Consider the following 22,728-nt stretch of genomic DNA (forward strand, 5'->3'; position numbering starts at 1 on the left):
AGTATTACACACACACAGCTGTGAGGGCTGCATCACACAGGATAGTATTACACACACACAACTGTGAGGGCTGCATCACACAGGATAGTATTACACACACGGCTGTGTGGTCTGTATCACACAGGATAGTATTACACACACGGCTGTGTGGTCTGTATCACGCAGGATAGTATTACACACACGGCTGTATCACACAGGATAGTATTACACACACAGCTGTGAGGGCTGCATCACACAGGATAGTATTACACACACGGCTGTGTGGTCTGTATCACGCAGGATAGTATTACACACACGGCTATGTGGACTGTATCACACAGGATAGTATTACACACACACAGCTGTGAGGGCTGCATCACACAGGATAGTATTACACACACACAGCTGTGAGGGCTGCATCACACAGGATAGTATTACACACACGGCTGTGTGGACTGTATCACGCAGGATAGTATTACACACACGGCTGTGTGGACTGCATCACACAGGATAGTATTACACACACACACAGCTGTGTGGACTGTATCACACAGGATAGTATTACACACACACAGCTGTGAGGGCTGCATCACACAGGATAGTATTACACACACGGCTGTGTGGTCTGTATCACACAGGATAGTATTACACACACGGCTGTGTGGACTGTATCACGCAGGATAGTATTACACACACACAGCTGTGTGGACTGCATCACACAGGATAGTATTACACACACACAGCTGTGTGGACTGCATCACACAGGATAGTATTACACACACGGCTGTGTGGTCTGTATCACACAGGATAGTATTACACACACGGCTGTGTGGACTGTATCACGCAGGATAGTATTACACACACACAGCTGTGTGGACTGCATCACACAGGATAGTATTACACACACACAGCTGTGAGGGCTGCATCACACAGGATAGTATTACACACACGGCTGTGTGGTCTGTATCACACAGGATAGTATTACACACACGGCTGTGTGGACTGCATCACACAGGATAGTATTACACACACACAGCTGTGTGGACTGCATCACACAGGATAGTATTACACACACACAGCTGTGTGGACTGCATCACACAGGATAGTATTACACACACACAGCTGTGAGGGCTGCATCACACAGGATAGTATTACACACACGGCTGTGTGGTCTGTATCACACAGGATAGTATTACACACACAGCTGTGAGGGCTGCATCACACAGGATAGTATTACACACACGGCTGTGTGGGCTGCATCACACAGGATAGTATTACACACACAGCTGTGAGGGCTGCATCACACAGGATAGTATTACACACACAGCTGTGTAGATTGTATCACACAGGATAGTATTACACACACGGCTGTGTGGTCTGTATCACACAGGATAGTATTACACACACGGCTGTGAGGGCTGCATCACACAGGATAGTATTACACACACGGCTGTGTGGACTGCATCACACAGGATAGTATTACACACACAGCTGTGAGGGCTGCATCACACAGGATAGTATTACACACACGGCTGTGTGGTCTGTATCACACAGGATAGTATTACACACACGGCTGTGAGGGCTGCATCACACAGGATAGTATTACACACACGGCTGTGAGGGCTGTATCACGCAGGATAGTATTACACACACGGCTGTGAGGGCTGCATCACACAGGATAGTATTACACACACGGCTGTGTGGACTGTATCACACAGGATAGTATTACACACACAGCTGTGAGGGCTGCATCACACAGGATAGTATTACACACACAGCTGTGAGGGCTGCATCACACAGGATAGTATTACACACACGGCTGTGTGGACTGTATCACACAGGATAGTATTACACACACAGCTGTGAGGGCTGCATCACACAGGATAGTATTACACACACAGCTGTGAGGGCTGCATCACACAGGATAGTATTACACACACGGCTGTGTGGACTGTATCACACAGGATAGTATTACACACACAGCTGTGAGGGCTGCATCACACAGGATAGTATTACACACACGGCTGTGAGGGCTGCATCACACAGGATAGTATTACACACACGGCTATGTGGACTGTATCACGCAGGATAGTATTACACACACGGCTGTGAGGACTGCATCACACAGGATAGTATTACACACACAGCTGTGTAGATTGTATCACACAGGATAGTATTACACACACGGCTGTGAGGGCTGCATCACACAGGATAGTATTACACACACACAGCTGTGAGGGCTGCATCACACAGGATAGTATTACACACACAGCTGTGAGGGCTGCATCACACAGGATAGTATTACACACACAGCTGTGTAGATTGTATCACACAGGATAGTATTACACACACAGCTGTGTAGATTGTATCACACAGGATAGTATTACACACACGGCTGTGTGGTCTGTATCACACAGGATAGTATTACACACACGGCTGTGAGGACTGCATCACACAGGATAGTATTACACACACGGCTGTGTGGTCTGTATCACACAGGATAGTATTACACACACGGCTGTGAGGGCTGTATCACGCAGGATAGTATTACACACACGGCTGTGTGGACTGTATCACACAGGATAGTATTACACACACGGCTGTGAGGACTGCATCACACAGGATAGTATTACACACACAGCTGTGAGGGCTGCATCACACAGGATAGTATTACACACACGGCTGTGTGGTCTGTATCACACAGGATAGTATTACACACACGGCTGTGAGGGCTGCATCACACAGGATAGTATTACACACACGGCTGTGTGGACTGTATCACGCAGGATAGTATTACACACACGGCTGTGTGGACTGTATCACACAGGATAGTATTACACACACGGCTGTGTGGACTGTATCACACAGGATAGTATTACACACACGGCTGTGTGGTCTGTATCACACAGGATAGTATTACACACACAGCTGTGAGGGCTGCATCACACAGGATAGTATTACACACACGGCTGTGTGGGCTGCATCACACAGGATAGTATTACACACACAGCTGTGAGGGCTGCATCACACAGGATAGTATTACACACACGGCTGTGTGGACTGTATCACGCAGGATAGTATTACACACACAGCTGTGAGGGCTGCATCACACAGGATAGTATTACACACACGGCTGTGTGGGCTGCATCACACAGGATAGTATTACACACACAGCTGTGAGGGCTGCATCACACAGGATAGTATTACACACACAGCTGTGTAGATTGTATCACACAGGATAGTATTACACACACAGCTGTGTAGATTGTATCACACAGGATAGTATTACACACACGGCTGTGTGGTCTGTATCACACAGGATAGTATTACACACACGGCTGTGAGGGCTGCATCACACAGGATAGTATTACACACACGGCTGTGAGGACTGCATCACACAGGATAGTATTACACACACAGCTGTGAGGGCTGCATCACACAGGATAGTATTACACACACGGCTGTGTGGACTGTATCACACAGGATAGTATTACACACACGGCTGTGTAGATTGTATCACACAGGATAGTATTACACACACGGCTGTGAGGACTGCATCACACAGGATAGTATTACACACACAGCTGTGAGGGCTGCATCACACAGGATAGTATTACACACACAGCTGTGTAGATTGTATCACACAGGATAGTATTACACACACGGCTGTGAGGGCTGCATCACACAGGATAGTATTACACACACGGCTGTGAGGGCTGCATCACACAGGATAGTATTACACACACGGCTGTGTGGACTGTATCACACAGGATAGTATTACACACACGGCTGTGTAGATTGTATCACACAGGATAGTATTACACACACGGCTGTGAGGGCTGCATCACACAGGATAGTATTACACACACGGCTGTGTAGATTGTATCACACAGGATAGTATTACACACACGGCTGTGTAGATTGTATCACACAGGATAGTATTACACACACGGCTGTGAGGGCTGCATCACACAGGATAGTATTACACACACGGCTGTGTAGATTGTATCACACAGGATAGTGTTACACACACGGCTGTGAGGGCTGCATCACACAGGATAGTATTACACACACGGCTGTGTAGATTGTATCACACAGGATAGTATTACACACACGGCTGTGTGGACTGTATCACGCAGGATAGTATTACACACACGGCTGTGTGGACTGCATCACACAGGATAGTATTACACACACACAGCTGTGTGGACTGCATCACACAGGATAGTATTACACACACACAGCTGTGTGGACTGCATCACACAGGATAGTATTACACACACACAGCTGTGAGGGCTGCATCACACAGGATAGTATTACACACGGCTGTGTGGTCTGTATCACACAGGATAGTATTACACACACAGCTGTGTAGATTGTATCACACAGGATAGTATTACACACACAGCTGTGTAGATTGTATCACACAGGATAGTATTACACACACAGCTGTGTAGATTGTATCACACAGGATAGTATTACACACACGGCTGTGAGGGCTGCATCACACAGGATAGTATTACACACACGGCTGTGAGGACTGCATCACACAGGATAGTATTACACACACGGCTGTGTGGTCTGTATCACACAGGATAGTATTACACACACGGCTGTGAGGGCTGTATCACGCAGGATAGTATTATACACACGGCTGTGTGGACTGTATCACACAGGATAGTATTACACACACGGCTGTGAGGACTGCATCACACAGGATAGTATTACACACACAGCTGTGAGGGCTGCATCACACAGGATAGTATTACACACACGGCTGTGTGGTCTGTATCACACAGGATAGTATTACACACACGGCTGTGAGGGCTGTATCACGCAGGATAGTATTACACACACGGCTGTGAGGGCTGTATCACGCAGGATAGTATTACACACACGGCTGTGTGGACTGTATCACACAGGATAGTATTACACACACGGCTGTGTGGACTGTATCACACAGGATAGTATTACACACACGGCTGTGTGGTCTGTATCACACAGGATAGTATTACACACACAGCTGTGAGGGCTGCATCACACAGGATAGTATTACACACACGGCTGTGTGGGCTGCATCACACAGGATAGTATTACACACACAGCTGTGAGGGCTGCATCACACAGGATAGTATTACACACACAGCTGTGAGGGCTGCATCACACAGGATAGTATTACACACACAGCTGTGTAGATTGTATCACACAGGATAGTATTACACACACGGCTGTGAGGGCTGCATCACACAGGATAGTATTACACACACGGCTGTGAGGGCTGCATCACACAGGATAGTATTACACACACGGCTGTGAGGGCTGCATCACACAGGATAGTATTACACACGGCTGTGTGGACTGTATCACACAGGATAGTATTACACACACGGCTGTGTAGATTGTATCACACAGGATAGTATTACACACACGGCTGTGAGGGCTGCATCACACAGGATAGTATTACACACACGACTGTGTAGATTGTATCACACAGGATAGTATTACACACACGGCTGTGTAGATTGTATCACACAGGATAGTATTACACACACGGCTGTGAGGGCTGCATCACACAGGATAGTATTACACACACGGCTGTGTAGATTGTATCACACAGGATAGTATTACACACACGGCTGTGAGGGCTGCATCACACAGGATAGTATTACACACACGGCTGTGTAGATTGTATCACACAGGATAGTGTTACACACACGGCTGTGAGGGCTGCATCACACAGGATAGTATTACACACACGGCTGTGTGGACTGTATCACACAGGATAGTATTACACACACGGCTGTGTGGACTGTATCACACAGGATAGTGTTACACACACGGCTGTGAGGGCTGCATCACACAGGATAGTATTACACACACGGCTGTGTGGACTGCATCACACAGGATAGTATTACACACACGGCTGTGTGGACTGTATCACACAGGATAGTATTACACACACGGCTGTGTGGACTGTATCACACAGGATAGTATTACACACACGGCTGTGTGGACTGTATCACACAGGATAGTATTACACACACGGCTATGTGGACTGTATCACACAGGATAGTGTTACACACACGGCTGTGAGGGCTGCATCACACAGGATAGTATTACACACACGGCTATGTGGACTGTATCACACAGGATAGTATAACACACACGGCTGTGTGGACTGTATCACACAGGATAGTATTACACACACGGCTGTGTAGATTGTATCACACAGGATAGTATTACACACACGGCTGTGTGGACTGTATCACACAGGATAGTATTACACACACGGCTGTGTGGACTGTATCACACAGGATAGTATTACACACACGGCTGTGTAGATTGTATCACACAGGATAGTATTACACACACGGCTGTGTGGACTGTATCACACAGGATAGTATTACACACACGGCTGTGTAGATTGTATCACACAGGATAGTATTACACACACGGCTGTGTGGACTGTATCACACAGGATAGTATTACACACACGGCTGTGTAGATTGTATCACACAGGATAGTATTACACACACGGCTATGTGGACTGTATCACACAGGATAGTATTACACACACGGCTGTGTGGACTGTATCACACAGGATAGTATTACACACACGGCTGTGTGGACTGTATCACACAGGATAGTATTACACACACGGCTGTGTGGACTGTATCACACAGGATAGTATTACACACACGGCTGTGTAGATTGTATCACACAGGATAGTATTACACACACGGCTATGTGGACTGTATCACACAGGATAGTATTACACACACGGCTATGTGGACTGTATCACACAGGATAGTATTACACACACGGCTGTGTGGACTGTATCACACAGGATAGTATTACACACACGGCTGTGTAGATTGTATCACACAGGATAGTATTACACACACGGCTGTGTGGACTGTATCACACAGGATAGTATTACACACACGGCTGTGTAGATTGTATCACACAGGATAGTATTACACACACGGCTGTGTGGACTGTATCACACAGGATAGTATTACACACACGGCTGTGTAGATTGTATCACACAGGATAGTATTACACACACGGCTATGTGGACTGTATCACACAGGATAGTATTACACACACGGCTATGTGGACTGTATCACACAGGATAGTATTACACACACGGCTATGTGGACTGTATCACACAGGATAGTATATATATAGCTCTGCAGACTATCTCACATAATAGGTTTCTGTGCACAGGTCTGATGACAATTACTGTGATCTGAGCAGAGCAGTCATGTCATTGCAACTGCTGCACTCAGATCACAGCAGGTTCCCACGAGCACAGATTCGGGCACCAGCACTATGGAGGCAATTACATTCAGTGACGTGAAATCACTGTGAAGTCACTGCCACAGTCCTAGTGTCTACATCTGGTGCAGCTTTGCAGATGTAGCACTAAAGCCTCATTCAGAGGTCGCCGCATCATTGACGTCCAAATAACGCTTTACAGTGATTGAACACTGACTCTGCTCAGCGCACAGTGGTGAAATGTTTTCATTACTGTGATGTGAACACAAGCAGAGACAGCGGTGGGGAGCACAGGTTGGGCAGCCTGACATTGTACTATAATACAGGGCTGTGGAGTCAGTAAGCCAAACCTCCGACTCCAACTCAGATTCTTCAATTTCCATGACACCGACACGGACTTCACCAAAATGGGCTCCAACTCCACGACTCCGACTCCACAGCCCTGTTATAATATCAGGCTACTGACCTGTTTTCACCATGGTAAGTCACTGTCGTAACCCTGCCATCATCACTCAGAGCAGGACTGTAGAAGTAACTTTTTGCAGTGGCAAGAACGGCTCGGAAGCCTGGTATGAGTTGTACAATGTCTGACTGCCCAACTTGTGCTCACTGTCACTAAACTGATGCTCATACCTCCTGTTAAGGCTGAACGCTGTGTGAGCAGTGACAGGAGCAAATTGTAGGTCAGAGTTGGGCTACAATAAAATGGCTGCTTGCTCTGCTCACAGCTGTGAACTGGACAGTCCAAGGCATGTGCACAGTTCAAATCTGAGGCAGCCACAAAACGGAGATGCAGTAGGACACCGACCACAGTGTCCAATAATCAGGAGCTGCCATATTTCCGTTAAGTGTCTTGCTCCGACATTTACGCATCAACCCCCAGCAGCTACAGAAAAAAAGTCACCAGTAAATTTTATTTAGTTTGAAAAATAAATTATATAGACAAAAATTGTGACACATTCCCTTGAACAATAAAACGGAGAGAATAATTAAAAAAACAAAACAAAAACCCAATAATAGTGTAAAATACTTCGCCATCCCTGTTCCAACCCTTCCCAGGTGCCCACTCAGTTTCTGTATGTACTGCCCTTTCTGGATGGGGCAGCGATTGGCTGCAGTGGTCACATGTAGAGATTAGCAAACCTTTCAAAAGGTTCGGTTTGGCTATGCTTGCAGAACTTCCCAATGCAGCGCGAGCAGGGGACAGGGATGTGAGCTGTGTTCAGCACCTGGTGCTGGGGAACAGAGCGAAAGTATCGCTGCTTCCCAGGCGCCGGTATGTGTCACACTGATGACACACGGATATCATCCGTGTGTCAGTGTCCACGTGTGTGGGACATTTTGCTTCTACCGGAAACATGGACCCCTGAAAGAGCCTTTAGTGGAAACTAGATTTACCGAGCTTTGGCCGAATTTTGCAGATTTTTTAGGAAAAATGCTCGGAAATCTGAACATGAATCCGAAAGTGCAATGTTCGTGCCGAATTTGAGATTGGCGAATGTTTTCTGAACAAGTTCACTGGCGGCATTGTTATGCACAATATTATTCCACTAGGTAATCCCTGGCTCTACAGATAGCAGAAACGGATAGAAAAGTTGTGAAACAATTACAACTTTTACAATAGTTTTCTGCAAAAAAAAAAAAAAGACATTACTGAAGAAAATAACAAAAGCAGATTTCATTGTCCCAAAACTTAAATTTTAAGTGTCATTGTCTTACAGATTTTTCTTGCTTTTTAGCCAAGGCGCTCCCATGACACATCATCAATACAACTTCTACACTGCGGGGAACCTGAGAAACCGCACAGACAAGATTTCTAAAAAGCCACGATATGGCCTGCACGGAGAAAAGGGAACAGATCACTTACTTCTTCAATATTTCGTATCCAGTTTTTAATATTGTCAAATGACTTCTCATTGGTGATGTCATACACCAGCATGATACCCTGGAAGAAAGACAAGAAATGCATTCACTGCTGGTGATCAGCCAACCGAGCTAATGAATCAGGATGTTTGGAGATGTGAGATACATGGGGGTCCCCGCTCTAGGACCCAATCTATTGTGATTAAGGGGGTCCCCTAACCTACTCTCTGCCTGGTCTGTTGTCCAGCACATCTCTAAGTTGTGCACATTTATTTTCTTCCCTTACGGATACTGCTACTATTTTATGCTTAAAAGTTGACGTGTACAATACATTGATAAGTTTACAAAAGCGTTGATTCTTTTTCCATGACTGTGCAACTGTCAAGCTGAGACAAAAGGGGTAAAAAAAAAAAAAAAAAAAAAAAAAAAAAGGACTTCTTTCCCCCACAGTGCCAAATCCATCTATAGTCAGTGTCAGGTATTGCAGCTCTTCCCCCATTTAAGAGAACAGGGTTGATCTGCAGTACTAGGCCTACCCTGTAGCCATAGGAGGAATCGTTTGTGAGAGAGCAAACCCATTTTTTTCTAATCCTGGAGAACCCCATTGAGAACGCTTATAAAAATTGTCAAAAATCAGGGTGGTCAAAGTCCTTTGGGATTAAGGTGTTATCTGAGCATGCTCGGGTGCTAACGGAGTGTCTTCGGTGTGCTCAAATCATCTATTTGACTCCCAGTAGGTGCATGTCACATGCAGGGATTGCAGGATTGCACTTTGTTAGGTAATTCCCTGCATGTGTTGCGGCTGTCGAACATCCGCGAGATGTGCAGCCGCGGGGACTGGAACATATTATTCGAGCACATCAAAGATGCTGTTAGCACCTGAGCATGCTCAGATAACATCTTATCCAAGCATGTTCGCTCATCACTTATCAGGAGCCATTATACGATGCACGTGTACGTCCATTTGTGTTCATAGAAAATAACCAAAAAGTCACCAGTAACAAATTTAAAGGCACAGCAGCTAAATGGCTTCCGAGATATGCCCAGTCCCGATAAATGGTGTATGTGCATAAAAGAGAGTGCTGCGGATTTAGGAAAGCTTGTACACAAGGAAGCTGGATACTTACCATGGCTCCTCTGTAATATGCTGTAGTAATAGTACGGAACCTCTCCTGCCCCGCTGTGTCCCTGCACATACAAGAACATGAAGATGCTTTATCTTGAGACCTTACAATCCTCTATACATGAAGCATACATTCACTGGAAATCAAACTGTATTCTAGTAGATCATAGCAATAAATCGTCACATGTCCACCTTTTAACAAAGATTAATAGATTCGATTTTTTGGGAACGTATTCCATTTCTTTGCTGTAATTTACAATTAACACTCGGAAAAGGATACACTACCTACACACGAACACCACCCAACATTTAAAATCTGCCATACAGTCCCACAGATATGGGCGAGCCTTTATATTTGGTGCAAATTTGAATTGTTTTAACTAAGAGGGAGCGTCTTACAGGGTTCTCTATAAGAGGCGCTTCTAGCTGCTTTGTATAATTGACCTATGAGCAGTGACCACTTGCCAAAGACTATGATAATTAGCCCTAAATATAAAGGCCCATATCTGGACCCGTATGGTGGATTTTATCATATATACTCGAGTATAAGTCGACCCGAATATAAGCTGAGGCTCCTAGTTTTGCCACGGAAAACTGGGTAAGCTTATTGACTCTAGTATAAGCTGGGTATGCATTGTCCCCTCATCCCTGTCCTGGTATGTGTGGGCCCCCCTACTGTATGCATGGCTCCCCCGTCCTCCCCCTGCTGTATGCATGGCTCCCCCGTCCTCCCCCTGCTGTAAGCATGGCTCGCCATGGCTCCCCCCGTCCTCCCAGTCATACTCACCCCCCTACTGGCACAGTCTCTGCACTTCCCTGCTTCTCCGATGCCGGCAGATTCTTCCTGTGTTCAGCGGTCAGGTGGTACCACTCATTAAAGCAATGAATATGCGCTCCACGCCTATGGGAGTGGAGATGCGTGCATATTTATTGCCTTATCTCTATATATAAAAATGAATGTATGTACTGTGTGTGTGTGTGTGTGTGTGTGTGTGTGTGTGTGTGTGTGTGTGTGTGTGTGTATATATCACCAACCAATCACGAAGCATCTTTCATTTCACCAGAGCTGTTCAAAAGAAGCAGAGCTGTGATTGGTTGCTATGATCAACAGTTTTCCTTGCAAACAATCACTAAGCATCTCTCATTTCACCAGAGATGGTTAAAAGTTGCTGAGCTGTGATTGGTTGCTATGACGAACAGTTTTCTCACTGCATGACAACACCTCAGCAGACACTGATATGGTGGGAGAAATCTAGCATCCCCAGGAACATAAGCTCCCAGCCATTGTCTGCCCCCCAGAGCACAGAGCACATGACAGTATGGAAGGCAGAGCAAATCCATCCAGTGCTTTGGTTCTGACCCCAGGCTCTCTTAAAGGGATCCTCGGTATGGAAGTCAGGGCAATTGCCTTCAAATGCTCCGGTACTGACCCCAGGCTCTCTTAAAGGGATCCTCGGTATGGAAGTCAGGGCAAATCCATCCAGCGCTCTGGTTCTCTTCTGATCCCAGGCTTTCTTAAAGGGATCCCTGGTATGGAAGTTAGGGCAAATCCAATCTGCACTTTGGTACTGACCCCAGTCCTCTCTTAAAAGGGATCCCCGGTATGGAAGTCAGGGCAATTGCCTTCACATGCTGTGGTACTGACCCCAGGATCTCTTAAAGGGATCGCCTGTACAGAAGATAAGGCAAATCCCTCAGTGCTCTGATTCTGACCCCAGGGTTCTATTAAAGGGATCGTTGGTACGCAAGTCAGAGCAAATCCACTCAGCGCTCTGTTTCTGAACCCAGGCTTTCTTAAAGGGATCCCCGGTATGGAAGTTAGGACCGTTCCACTCAGCTCTCTGGTTCTGACCCCAGGCTGACGGGATGATGTGGGATATTAGGGGGAGTAGTCCGGTGGCTCTGGCTGACAGGATGATGTGGGATATTAGGGGTAGTAGTCCGGCGGATGTGACAGGATGATGTGGGATATTCGTGGTAGTTGTCCGGTGGTTCTGGCTGACGGGATGATGTGGGATATTAGGGGTAGTAGTCTGGTGGCTTTATAGGGGTAGTAGTCCGGCGGCTGTGACGGGATAATGTGGGATATTAGTGGTAGTAGTCCGGTGGCTCTGGCTGACGGGACGATGTGGGATATTAGGGGTAGTAGTCTGGTAGCACTGGCTGACGGGATGATGTGGGATATTATAGTGAATGTGGCTATGCGGAGGGGGTGGGGCTATACACACACACATACATACATACATACATTTTTTTTTTTTTTTCATTATAATTTGTTATAACTAATCATAGTTAGTTACTATGCCCGGGCAGCGCCGGGCTCTTCAGCTAGTTAATAATAATTAACAGTAACAACAACAAATACATACAATAAGAAATTTAGTATAGGCCTTCTGATTCGCTCTGTAACTTACCCCTTGTGCTTGGCATTGCAGTATATTAGGTATCCATAGTTAGTTGTTCATGGTCGTAACCATGGATACCTATATTACAGCAACGCCCTGCAAATGGGGTATGCGACTTAGCTTATCAAAAGAACTATGCTACATTTCTAAACAGGGCTGTAGAGTCGGAGTCGGTATAAAATGGTCCGACTCCTAAAATATATAATAAATTGGGTACAGTAGTTCAATGCAGAATGTGCTGAATATTTTTTCATAGGAATTTGGGAAAGTTATGAAATGTCCTATAAATGGCTGTTCTATTCCTGATCTAAGGCTACATTCACACACAACGTTTTTGAGGATACGTTTTTCAGCTGCAAAAGCAGATCAGCTTTTTAAAAAACCGCATCACCTGAAAGGTTTTTGAGCTCATAGATAATGTTTTCAATAGCAAAAGCAGATTAGAAACCTGCTCTATCCATCCATTTATCCATATCTGTCTAACCATATCTTATCTGTACCAAAAAGAATGAAAGCCAGGTAGCACACAGACTAACACTCCTTTTTTTTTTTTTTTTTTTTTTTAAGCACCAGTCAGGTACACCTCATAGCTGCCCAAAAGGACGCCAAGGACAGGCATTGCTCGTCTTCAGTAACACAGCAACATCAATAGATAGCTGGAATAAATAGACTGCATTCACCACATCTTAAGGTGCAGGCTTTATTTTCAAGTGTAGGGGTGTGCAGTATAAGGTTCTGCAGCAGCTGAGGTGTGCAGTATGAGGTTCTGCCCCCCCCCCTAGTTTTGATCCTGGCTAAAACCGCTTTTTATAGATATGGCGAACCCTCAGGTAACCCTAAATGAAGGTCAATGGACACAGGTGGCTGAATTGAAGGAATTGCTTAATCACCTATTTACCGTGACTAAAAAATTACAAGCTGAGGATTTAACTCATGGCATTTTCATAAGGGAGTGGAAGAACTTGTTATTTTGCCTGTCCCAAAGATGAGATTTAATCGCAGAAGGCATTTCTGCTTCAATGAAACGGAGAGAGACACCGCTATTGGAAAATAAAATATTTCTGGCAGCTGTTTATGTGGACCCAAGTCATCGTATATTGCTTGATGATCAACAGCTTACTAAAGGAAAAGAAGCTCTGACTGAGGTCGCAGTTAGGAAGAGTGGCCTACAGGAGGACTGCCAGGAGCAAGAGGACTCGGGTCCTGACAGTGCTAATGCTGCCATATCTTCATCCTCATCAGATGAGGAGTTTGACTTTGACAAGTATTTGGATGATATGGAGCAGGCAAAGCGTTGCTGCAAGGAAAAAGATTTCACTCCGTCTCCTATAGCAAGCAGATTGACCATATTTCAGCAAAATGTTTCACTTGTTCTCAAAGAAAAATTCAACCTTTCATCAAAACTGACTGTGCATGAGGCAATTCCTTTATACCCGGAGATTGGTAGAGATGTTGCCCATGTGGTTACGGCTTTGCCTCCAACCCAAGTTAGTGTAGAGAGGTTGTTCTCTGGCCTTAAAATTATTAGGTCAGATTTTAGGTCATCTATGAAGGAGGATCTGATGGAGGCAATTCTATTTCTTAGAACAAATTCATAGACTGCACAAATGTTATTTAGTATGTTTTTGTTGAAAACTGTTTTTTTGCCACTTACTGCATAGTTTATTACATAGTGTTATATATTTTTCTATATTACATAGTGTATTACATATTTTTACATATTTACAATTTATTACAGTTTTTTGTGTTCTAAAGTTGTATTCCAATAAATATTATGTTCTATCTAAAGGTCTTGATTATTGTATCATAAAAATGATTAAATGTCTGATGTTCACATTGTACTACAATAAATGTTTCACTTAAATATAAGCAATATATGTTGGAGTCGGAGTCTCGGAGTCGGAGTCAGTGGAAGGGAAAATGAGGAGTCTGAGTCGCAGGTTTGGCTTACCAACTCCACAGCCCTGTTTCTAAATTGGAGTCATTTGCTATATTGGGATAGGATCTTGGAGATGGGAATACCCCTTCATGATGCTTATGCCCTATAAGATATCAAATTGATATCCAAGAGTCTAGCAAATCTCTAAAGGATGCGCAAATTCCAAGCATCCTGGGTTATCCACCTTCTTATAATAAGATGAACAACAAAAGCAGAGGAGTAACGAGAAAACCACTAAATGATAAAATAAAGAAATTTTATTTTATTCTTTCTGCTTTCCCCAGTCTTACTCTGGACCTGCAACCTTCCCTTAGTGCGCCTGTCTGTTTCCTCCATTCCCCTACTTACCGCACTTCTGGAACGGTTTCATTTTTTTCTGTACTTCATTTAATCAATTAATAAAGGATATTTCTTTATTTTATCATTTAGTGGTTTTCTCGTTACTCCTTTGCCTAAGTGCAGTACTCCAACAGTATCATAAACAACAAAAGAAAATATATTACTATTTTGGGAGAATCTAAACTGTCATGCTCTTGGCCTTTATACATACGAGCTTTTTGATTATTGCATCTGCTTCTTATAATAAGGTCTACTTCTAAGCCGTTAAAAGTTTTCTTTAAACGGAAGACCAAACAATTGTACCTTATAAAACAATTATCATCTACGAAACATGGCGTCCTAAAAATGTCATTTTGTTTTCCTAGCCAATAAACCATCTACCTAGCCAACGCCTGCTCAGTCTTAAGACAGGAAAACAGAATCACATAAGGGACTGCCAGGAAAATAAAATTACAATGCACTAGGTTCCTAAGTGATCCTTGAGAGGCTAAATAATAGGATCTAGAACGCAGAGAGGGGAAGGTCACAGCTTTGATGTGCAAGTGCACAATTATGTTCAGGACGCAGTGCGGCAGAGATATCACAATGGCAACAAAGGTTCTTCCATCAAACTGAGCACAAACGACAACGCAGTCGGACTGGTCCTGCCCAGGGTGCACATGGTGAGGTGGTGAGTAGTGGCTTTTCCACTGGTGAGAATGTCTGGGGAAGAGTTTACATGTCCAGCAATCAGCAGGTTCAAACTGAAGAAAAACTCATTGCCGTTAAAATCAATCCATTCACATCTTGATTTAACAAACTAACCCAGCTAAAATCCGTTTTGGCAAATGTGCAGGCAGTTTGGGGTGACAAATTAAGCAAAATAAAAACAGGTACACTACTCCCACACTGGTGGCATTACAGCGATGTCGACACCGGGTCTCATAATAATGCCACGTGAACCCTGCAGCAAATCAGTGGTTGTTATTGGGCTGCTGCACGATCACTTTCTTTAGACGAAATGTTGGACAAGCTGAAGCGCAACAGTTCAATGCTGGCCACTGACTGGCAGCAGGGCTCGCGTGGCATAATAATGCTATGCAAGCCCTGAAGACCTGGCGCCGACATTTCTGGAACGGAGCTGGTGCGGGAGGAGAGTACGTATTTTTTATTTTACCAGAGTGCCAAGTTGGGGAGATTCGTTTTAGGACAAATAATTGTGAACGCCTGAAATAAACTATTTTTTTTGACCCTTGCAACATTTTTAGTTTTTTCAGCACATCTAAGAAAGAAATGTTAAAAATACATAATAAATACAATCATTTTGTGTCTACAGCTTCTTAGACCTATGTATCTTCACAATCAGACTAGAAATAAATTGTGTATAGCTTATGCTTGCAGTTATATGGCCCCATACACATTAGAGAAAATCAAGTCAAAGTCACAGATTTTGGAGGGATCAGCAGTGTATGTTATGTGTGCAGGGGCCTTCAAGCTCTCTCCCGACATGTTCACAGGGCCTGTCTGGGCACCTAATATTGATCACCAAGCCTTTAGGACAGAAGATGATGTACGCTTCTCAGTAGCGGCTGCTACACATTGAATACAGCACTCCTATAAAGATGTGTTTATTGGTTTCGGCCACCGTAAGAGCCAATAACAGCTGATCGATAGCAGGGGTGTCCGTTATCGGACCACTAAAGATCTGCTATTGATTACCTATCTTAAGGACGTCCCCTTTAAAAGAGAATCTGTCACCAGACTTTTGCTAACCTAAGAGCAGCATGTGGTAGGGGCAGAAAACAGGATTTTTGGTTGCTTACCGTAAAATCTGTTTCTTGGAGCCCTCATTGGGGGACACAGGAAACGATGTGTGTATACACAAAAAAAGTTAGCTCCTCCTCCACAGTGTACACCCCACCGAACGGCACTAGGTTATTCAGTTAGTGAAAAAGCAACAAATAAAAGAGAAAGAAAACACACACACACTCAAACTGTAACAATATAATACTGTAATCAGAGCTGTTAAACTTGGGAGGGTACTGTGTCCCCCAATTAAGGCTCCAAGAAACAAATTTTACGGCAAGCAACCAAAATCCTGTTTTTTCTATGGCTTCAAACAAGTACCCAAGAGGAGGGAACAGTAGAAAAACTCCATTCAGGTCAGAGAACTCACTGCTGCTACCTGCAAGATCTTTCTACCTAAGCTGGCATCCTCCGAAGCATAGGCAACCTGTTGAACCTGTGATCAGCAGAATGTGCAAAACTGCTGCCAGAGTCTTTGCAAATACTCTGGGAATGGTTGAGAGCCCGAAAGGGAAGGCAACAAACTGAAAATGGACTCACCCATCGCAAAACACAGGAATCTCTGATGCCCTGAAGAAATAAGAACATGGATAAATGCTTCCATGGAACAAAAACTGCTGCGGATCTTAGACCCACAACGTATAACGCTGAGGAAAATCTACCAGGACTGGTCCTGGGGGGATCTACTGAAAGGCCCAGAGGAGGATTTAAAAGAAAACCTTTTTACGAAGGTAAACGTTGAAATCACCGATACTCATGTGACAAAGGAGAACGACGGTTTGGCCTGAGGAAGGAGAGAGCTCGTCCATCCGTTGGCCTCCTTAATAATTTGGTCCAACTTGGAGCCAAACAGACAGGAACCCTGGAAAGGCAATTTTGGTAAGGGACTTCTTTGAGGATAAGTCCACCTGCCACTCTAAGCCAAATGGTCCTTTGGATGGCCACTATATTGCTGGACCCATGAGCAGCATATGCAGCAGAGTCCAGGGAGGCGCATACCATGTACTTCCCTGCTGAGCAATTTGGTCCTTGAGTTCAACTAATTCCTCCAGTCGGGCACCAGAAAGAACGCCTTGACGGATCTGATTAGCCCATGCCGTTATTGACTTTGCCGCCCAGGTGGAGGCAAAGGCAGGGCACAATGAAGAGGCGGCCGCTTCAAAGGGTGACCTTGTAAAGGACTCCATGAGCCTGTCATTGGTGTCCTTGAGAGATGTTCCATCCAGAAGAGGAAGGACTGTGTTTGGTGGATAGTCTGGAAACCGAAGGTTCCACAGTCGGAGAATGGTCCAGTTAGCTGTGAGCTCAGGACAGAAGAGATATAGGATGCCGAGGCGCTTCGCTCTTTGAAAGCGGCTGGTTGGGTTTTCCCATTCCTTGGAAAGTTCCTCCTCAAATTCTCTATGAGGGGCAAAGACCTTAGGAGCTGGTCTCGACCTTCTGCGGATTCTGTAGCGGTATCCTTAATGTTAAATGTCTGGTTGACAGCCACAATGAGGCTCTGGACCATGTCTCTTCTATTAGAGGCCTGGTGAGAGTCCGGGTCTGAGTAATCCTCAGACAGTACATCCGAAACTGCAATGGCAGACTCCAGGGAAGAGAATCGGGAAAAAGAAGGCCATCGGCAGAGATCAGGAGTAGAGAGGGAGTGGGAGGAAGAACTAGAACGACGCTCCTGCCTAGATCTATTATGCCCCCTGATGGTAGGCACAGCCGGAGACTCCTGCGATCTGCTAGTAATGGCGGAAGTAGGAAGGGAAAATCTGTCAAGGACGGATACCAGGGACTCTGATACCTTGGTAAGGTCCGTGACTGACTGCGACAGAGAGGTAGCCCACACTGGGATGGGGGCAGCAGTCTTATATGGGGCAGTAGGGGACTCCTGGGTAGCAGGTGCAGGGGGGCTGCTGCAGTCCTGACAGAGGGTAGAGGACTGGCCTGAAGGGAGTTTGCAATGACATGTGGTGCAAACAAAGTGTGTGACAAGAGCAGAGGAAGAAGAGGAAGCAGGAGGCCGAGAGTGCTCTCCTTTAGTTAGGCAGTGAGAAGCAGACTCACTTGCAGAGGAGAGTGTCAGTCTGCAGAGCTACTCACAGGAAGATGCAGGTCCTGAGGTCTGCTTACGAACTGTAGAGGGCTCCAGGAGACAACCAGAGCTGCAGGATAATCGTGGAGGAGAGAGATGAGAGAGTTCCCAGAGATGCCACCTTCTGGGACCCGATGCCGGCAAATAGGGCCCGCAGGGAGGAAGAGGAGGGCCTGCAGGGTTAATGCGAGCGCAGAAGGAGAAAAGAAGGAGCGTTAATCCAAAAGCTTGCTCGGCAAAGGCCAAAAGTAGGTGGAGCTAACCACCGGGAAGTGGGTGGAGCTAACGGATGTGGGCGAGCTAGGTGCCACAAACAAGAGGAGGGAGAGAGACTGCGACGCCCGGGACACCTGCACGTCAGAGATGAAGAGGCAGAGCTAACCGCCGGAAACAGTATGCCTGGACTGCCTGTCAGGTAACCCAGAATGAAGGAGAAAAACAGGCCCCCAAACACAGTCTATACCTAAAAAGGAAGGCCTCTCCACTACAGACTCTGAATAAAAGTTAGAGGAAAAGGAAGGCCCTTCTAACTACACACCCTCTAACAATAAAAAACTAGGGGGATGGGTAGTAAAACTCATCCATCTTCTTCTGTCATCTTCCTCCATCTTTTCATTATCTTCATCCTTCTGTTGATCAGCCGATGAACAAGTAAAACACTTGTTCATCGGGAGAAATGATCTTATGTGCAGCGCAAAAGATCATCATTCTTGGTGTTGCATTGTTCTGTGTAATCACAACTCACTCCGCCAAAGCAATGGCAGCCTATGCGTGCTGAGTAATCTAGTAAACATCGCTCAGTAAGCATTGCTTACTATCTTATTTTTTTTGTCTGCCTGTGTAAAACAGGCATTTCAACAACTGCTGGTTGGTAAAAGTTTACGATCAGTGGCAATATCTTGCCTCTGGCCGGTCCATGTAAACGGATCCTTACTCCCGTCTCACACTTATAACCAAACCGTGCATATGTATAGGGGAAGTCAGAAAGATAAAGCATCGTCCGACAGCTATTCAAAGTGTAAGGAGGCACCTGGAAGCTAACCAGATAGGAGATCTGGAAAATGGTACCAACCAACAGCCGCTATTACTTGTATGTATATAACCACCAAAATTATCGGGGACAAGTGGTCCTAGGAATGCTCATTTTACAATCTTTCATCACAAACAGGCTGCTGATCACCAGATAAACAAAAACAGCTTGTTTGTTGGCTGAAATGATCCTTTGTAAACAGGACCCGTGCTGCAGAGAATAATAGCAGCCTATTGATCCATTACTGATCGCTCAGTACACATCTAAAAGGTGGTGTGTCTGTGTAAACAGGCTATTATGCTATCACTTACCAATCTGATGTCTTTTAACACCACCAAATCATTAGCCCTAGTGACAGAGCCATTTTGCAGCTTAATGACCATGCCAATTTTTACAATTCTGACCACTGTCACTTTATGAGGCTAGAACTCTGGAACGCTTTAACGGATCCCGCTGATTCTGGGACTGTTTTTTCGTGACATATTTTACTTCATATCAGTGGTAAAATTTCTTCGATATGACTTGGTGAAAATTTTGCAATCTTCAAACTTTAAATTTTTATGCCCTTAAACCAGAGAGATATGTCACACAAATTTCTTAATAAATAAGATTTCCCACATGTCTACATTACATCAGCACAATTTTGGAAACAATTTTCTTTTGTTAGGAAGTTATAAGGGTTAAAAGTTGACCAGCGATTTCTCATTTTTACAACAAAATTTACAAACCCCCTTTTTTTTTCAGTTTGAGGGGTGTACATGACAGAAAATTCCCAAAAGTGACAGCATTCTAAAAAACTGGACCCCTCGAGGTACTCAAAACCACATTCCAGAAGTTTATTAACCCTTTACATGCTTCACAGGAACTGAAGCAATGTGGAAGAAAAAAAATTAACATTTAACTTTTTTTTGAAAATTTTTTAGTTCAGAACCAATTTTATTTTTATTTTCACAAGTGTTAAAAGAGAAAATGAACCACAAAATTTGTTGTGCAATTTCTCCTGAATACGCCGATACCCTATTTTTGGGCGCACGGCAGGAGCACCGTTTGACTTTTTCAACGCAGAATTGGCTGGAGTTGAGATCGGACACCATGTTGAGTTTGGAGAGCCCCTGATGTGCCTAAACAATGGAAACCCCCCACAAGTGACACCATTTTGGAAACTAGAACCCCTAAGGAACTTATCTAGATGTGTGGTGAGCACTTTGAACCCCCAAGTGCTTCACAGAAGTTTATAACGTAGAGCCGTAAAAAACAAATCGCATTTTTTTCACAAAAATGCTTTTTGCTCCCAATTTTTTATTTTACCAAGGGTGGCAAGAGAAATTGGACCCCAAAAGTCGTTGTGCTATTTGTCCTGAGTATGCTGATACCCCATATGTGGGGGGTAAACCTCTGTTTGGGTGCACGGTAGAGCTCGGAAGGGAAGGAACACCGTTTGACTTTTAATATCAAAATTTTGAGACCGGATGCCATGTCGGGATTGGATATGTGACTATACAGCAGAAACCCTTCCAAAACTGACCCCATTTTGGTAACTACACCCCCAAAAGATTTTATCAAGGGGTATATTGAGCAATTTGAACCTACTGGTACGACACAGAATGTGATAACATTACGTTGTCATATTGAAAAAGTTCATTTTTTTCCACAAAAATCTTTGTTTTAGACCTGAATTTCTCACTTTTGTCAGATTACACTAAAAAGTGGACCCCACAATTTGTTACCCACTTTCTTATGAGCGCGGCGATATCCCATATGTAGTCAAAAAGTTCTGTTTGGACAAACTGCAGTGCTCAGACAGGAAGGGGACAATGTGACAAATTTGGCTTTATTTGAAAATCCTTTCAGGAATTATTACTCACAGAGGGAGGCATGCTCCTAATAATACACTGGCCGATTATAAAATTTGGTCTTGCTAACAAAAAGCAGTTGTCCCGCATTTTCGCATATTGTAGCAGGAAGAATAAACTGTACTTGAATGAAGGGCAAAATGTGGAGGAAAATAGAGCCAACTATGTGACAAAGCTGAGTTTGTTCCAAAGATGAAAGAACACCAGCAGGGCTAGAATGGCAGACACTTTCAGAGACTGGTCGTACAACGTCCTTTTAGCTCCATCAATCCCTATATGAGAGAAGAATGCGCCAATAGACATGGTGCACCATAGCAAGCTCCCACCCGCCAAGGTTAGAACCGCTATATGCACAAAACAACCAACCACCTACAGAATCTGTAAAGTTTTGTTTGGTACCAGATGTTTGGCAAGAACCATACGGTAAAGTCCATAGTGTATAAATACTGAACTTCCTCATTTTTAGAAATCCTCCAATAAAATGATCATGCTCGTGTCACCAACATAAAGGTAAATAATATAAATTGACGCAAAAGTTTTGAGTAGGAAGACAGTCGTAAAAACAGTGTTGTGGTAGGTCTCAAAGCAGGGGGAGATACAAAGGCCTGGTTGGGATGGGCACGTGGGGCAATAGTACCGGGAATCACAGTTTTCCATGCTTCCTGCAAACCCGGCATCGTTTTTGAAGATATCTTTGGGTGGGAGTGACAAGGACAGGATGAGGAAAATGGTGCTCTGCAAGTCTCCGGGAATCCTCAGACTTCCAAGGCTTCCCCCCGGTGCCATTGACTCAAATATGAGGCCCTCAATTTTTTCTTGAAACTATAGGAATGTAAGGGGTCCTTAGGATTTTTTTTATACAGGACAAAGCTGTTGTATGTGGTAGATGGCCACCTTTTTGTACCAGGCCCTGGTCTTCCGCTTGACCAGGTATGGTTGCAGAACCTGGCCTGATAAGTCAACGCCACACATAAATTTATTATACTCTGTGACGCAGACCGGTTTTACCTTGTCCCTGGTGGCACCCCTCTCTCCGCACAGTGGT

General features: G+C 44.7%; 1 protein-coding gene across 2 annotated transcripts in view; it reads right to left on the reverse strand.

The window, feature by feature from the left end:
- RAB8B (RAB8B, member RAS oncogene family) overlaps window positions 1–22,728 on the reverse strand; it is a 73,866-nt gene that overhangs the window by 21,375 nt on the left and 29,763 nt on the right. For both annotated transcript variants that reach the window (XM_073579391.1, XM_073579390.1), the window contains exons 3-4: window positions 10,251–10,311; window positions 9,128–9,205 (exon numbers count right to left, since the gene is read on the reverse strand). In XM_073579391.1, coding sequence (XP_073435492.1) covers window positions 9,128–9,205; window positions 10,251–10,311 — 139 coding nt within the window. The remainder of the gene's footprint in view (window positions 1–9,127; window positions 9,206–10,250; window positions 10,312–22,728) is intronic.

This window comes from Dendrobates tinctorius, unplaced genomic scaffold (assembly GCF_039654945.1).
Source record: "Dendrobates tinctorius isolate UK_male_01 unplaced genomic scaffold, ASM3965494v1 ptg000062l, whole genome shotgun sequence".
NCBI classification, from domain to species: Eukaryota; Metazoa; Chordata; class Amphibia; order Anura; family Dendrobatidae; genus Dendrobates; species Dendrobates tinctorius.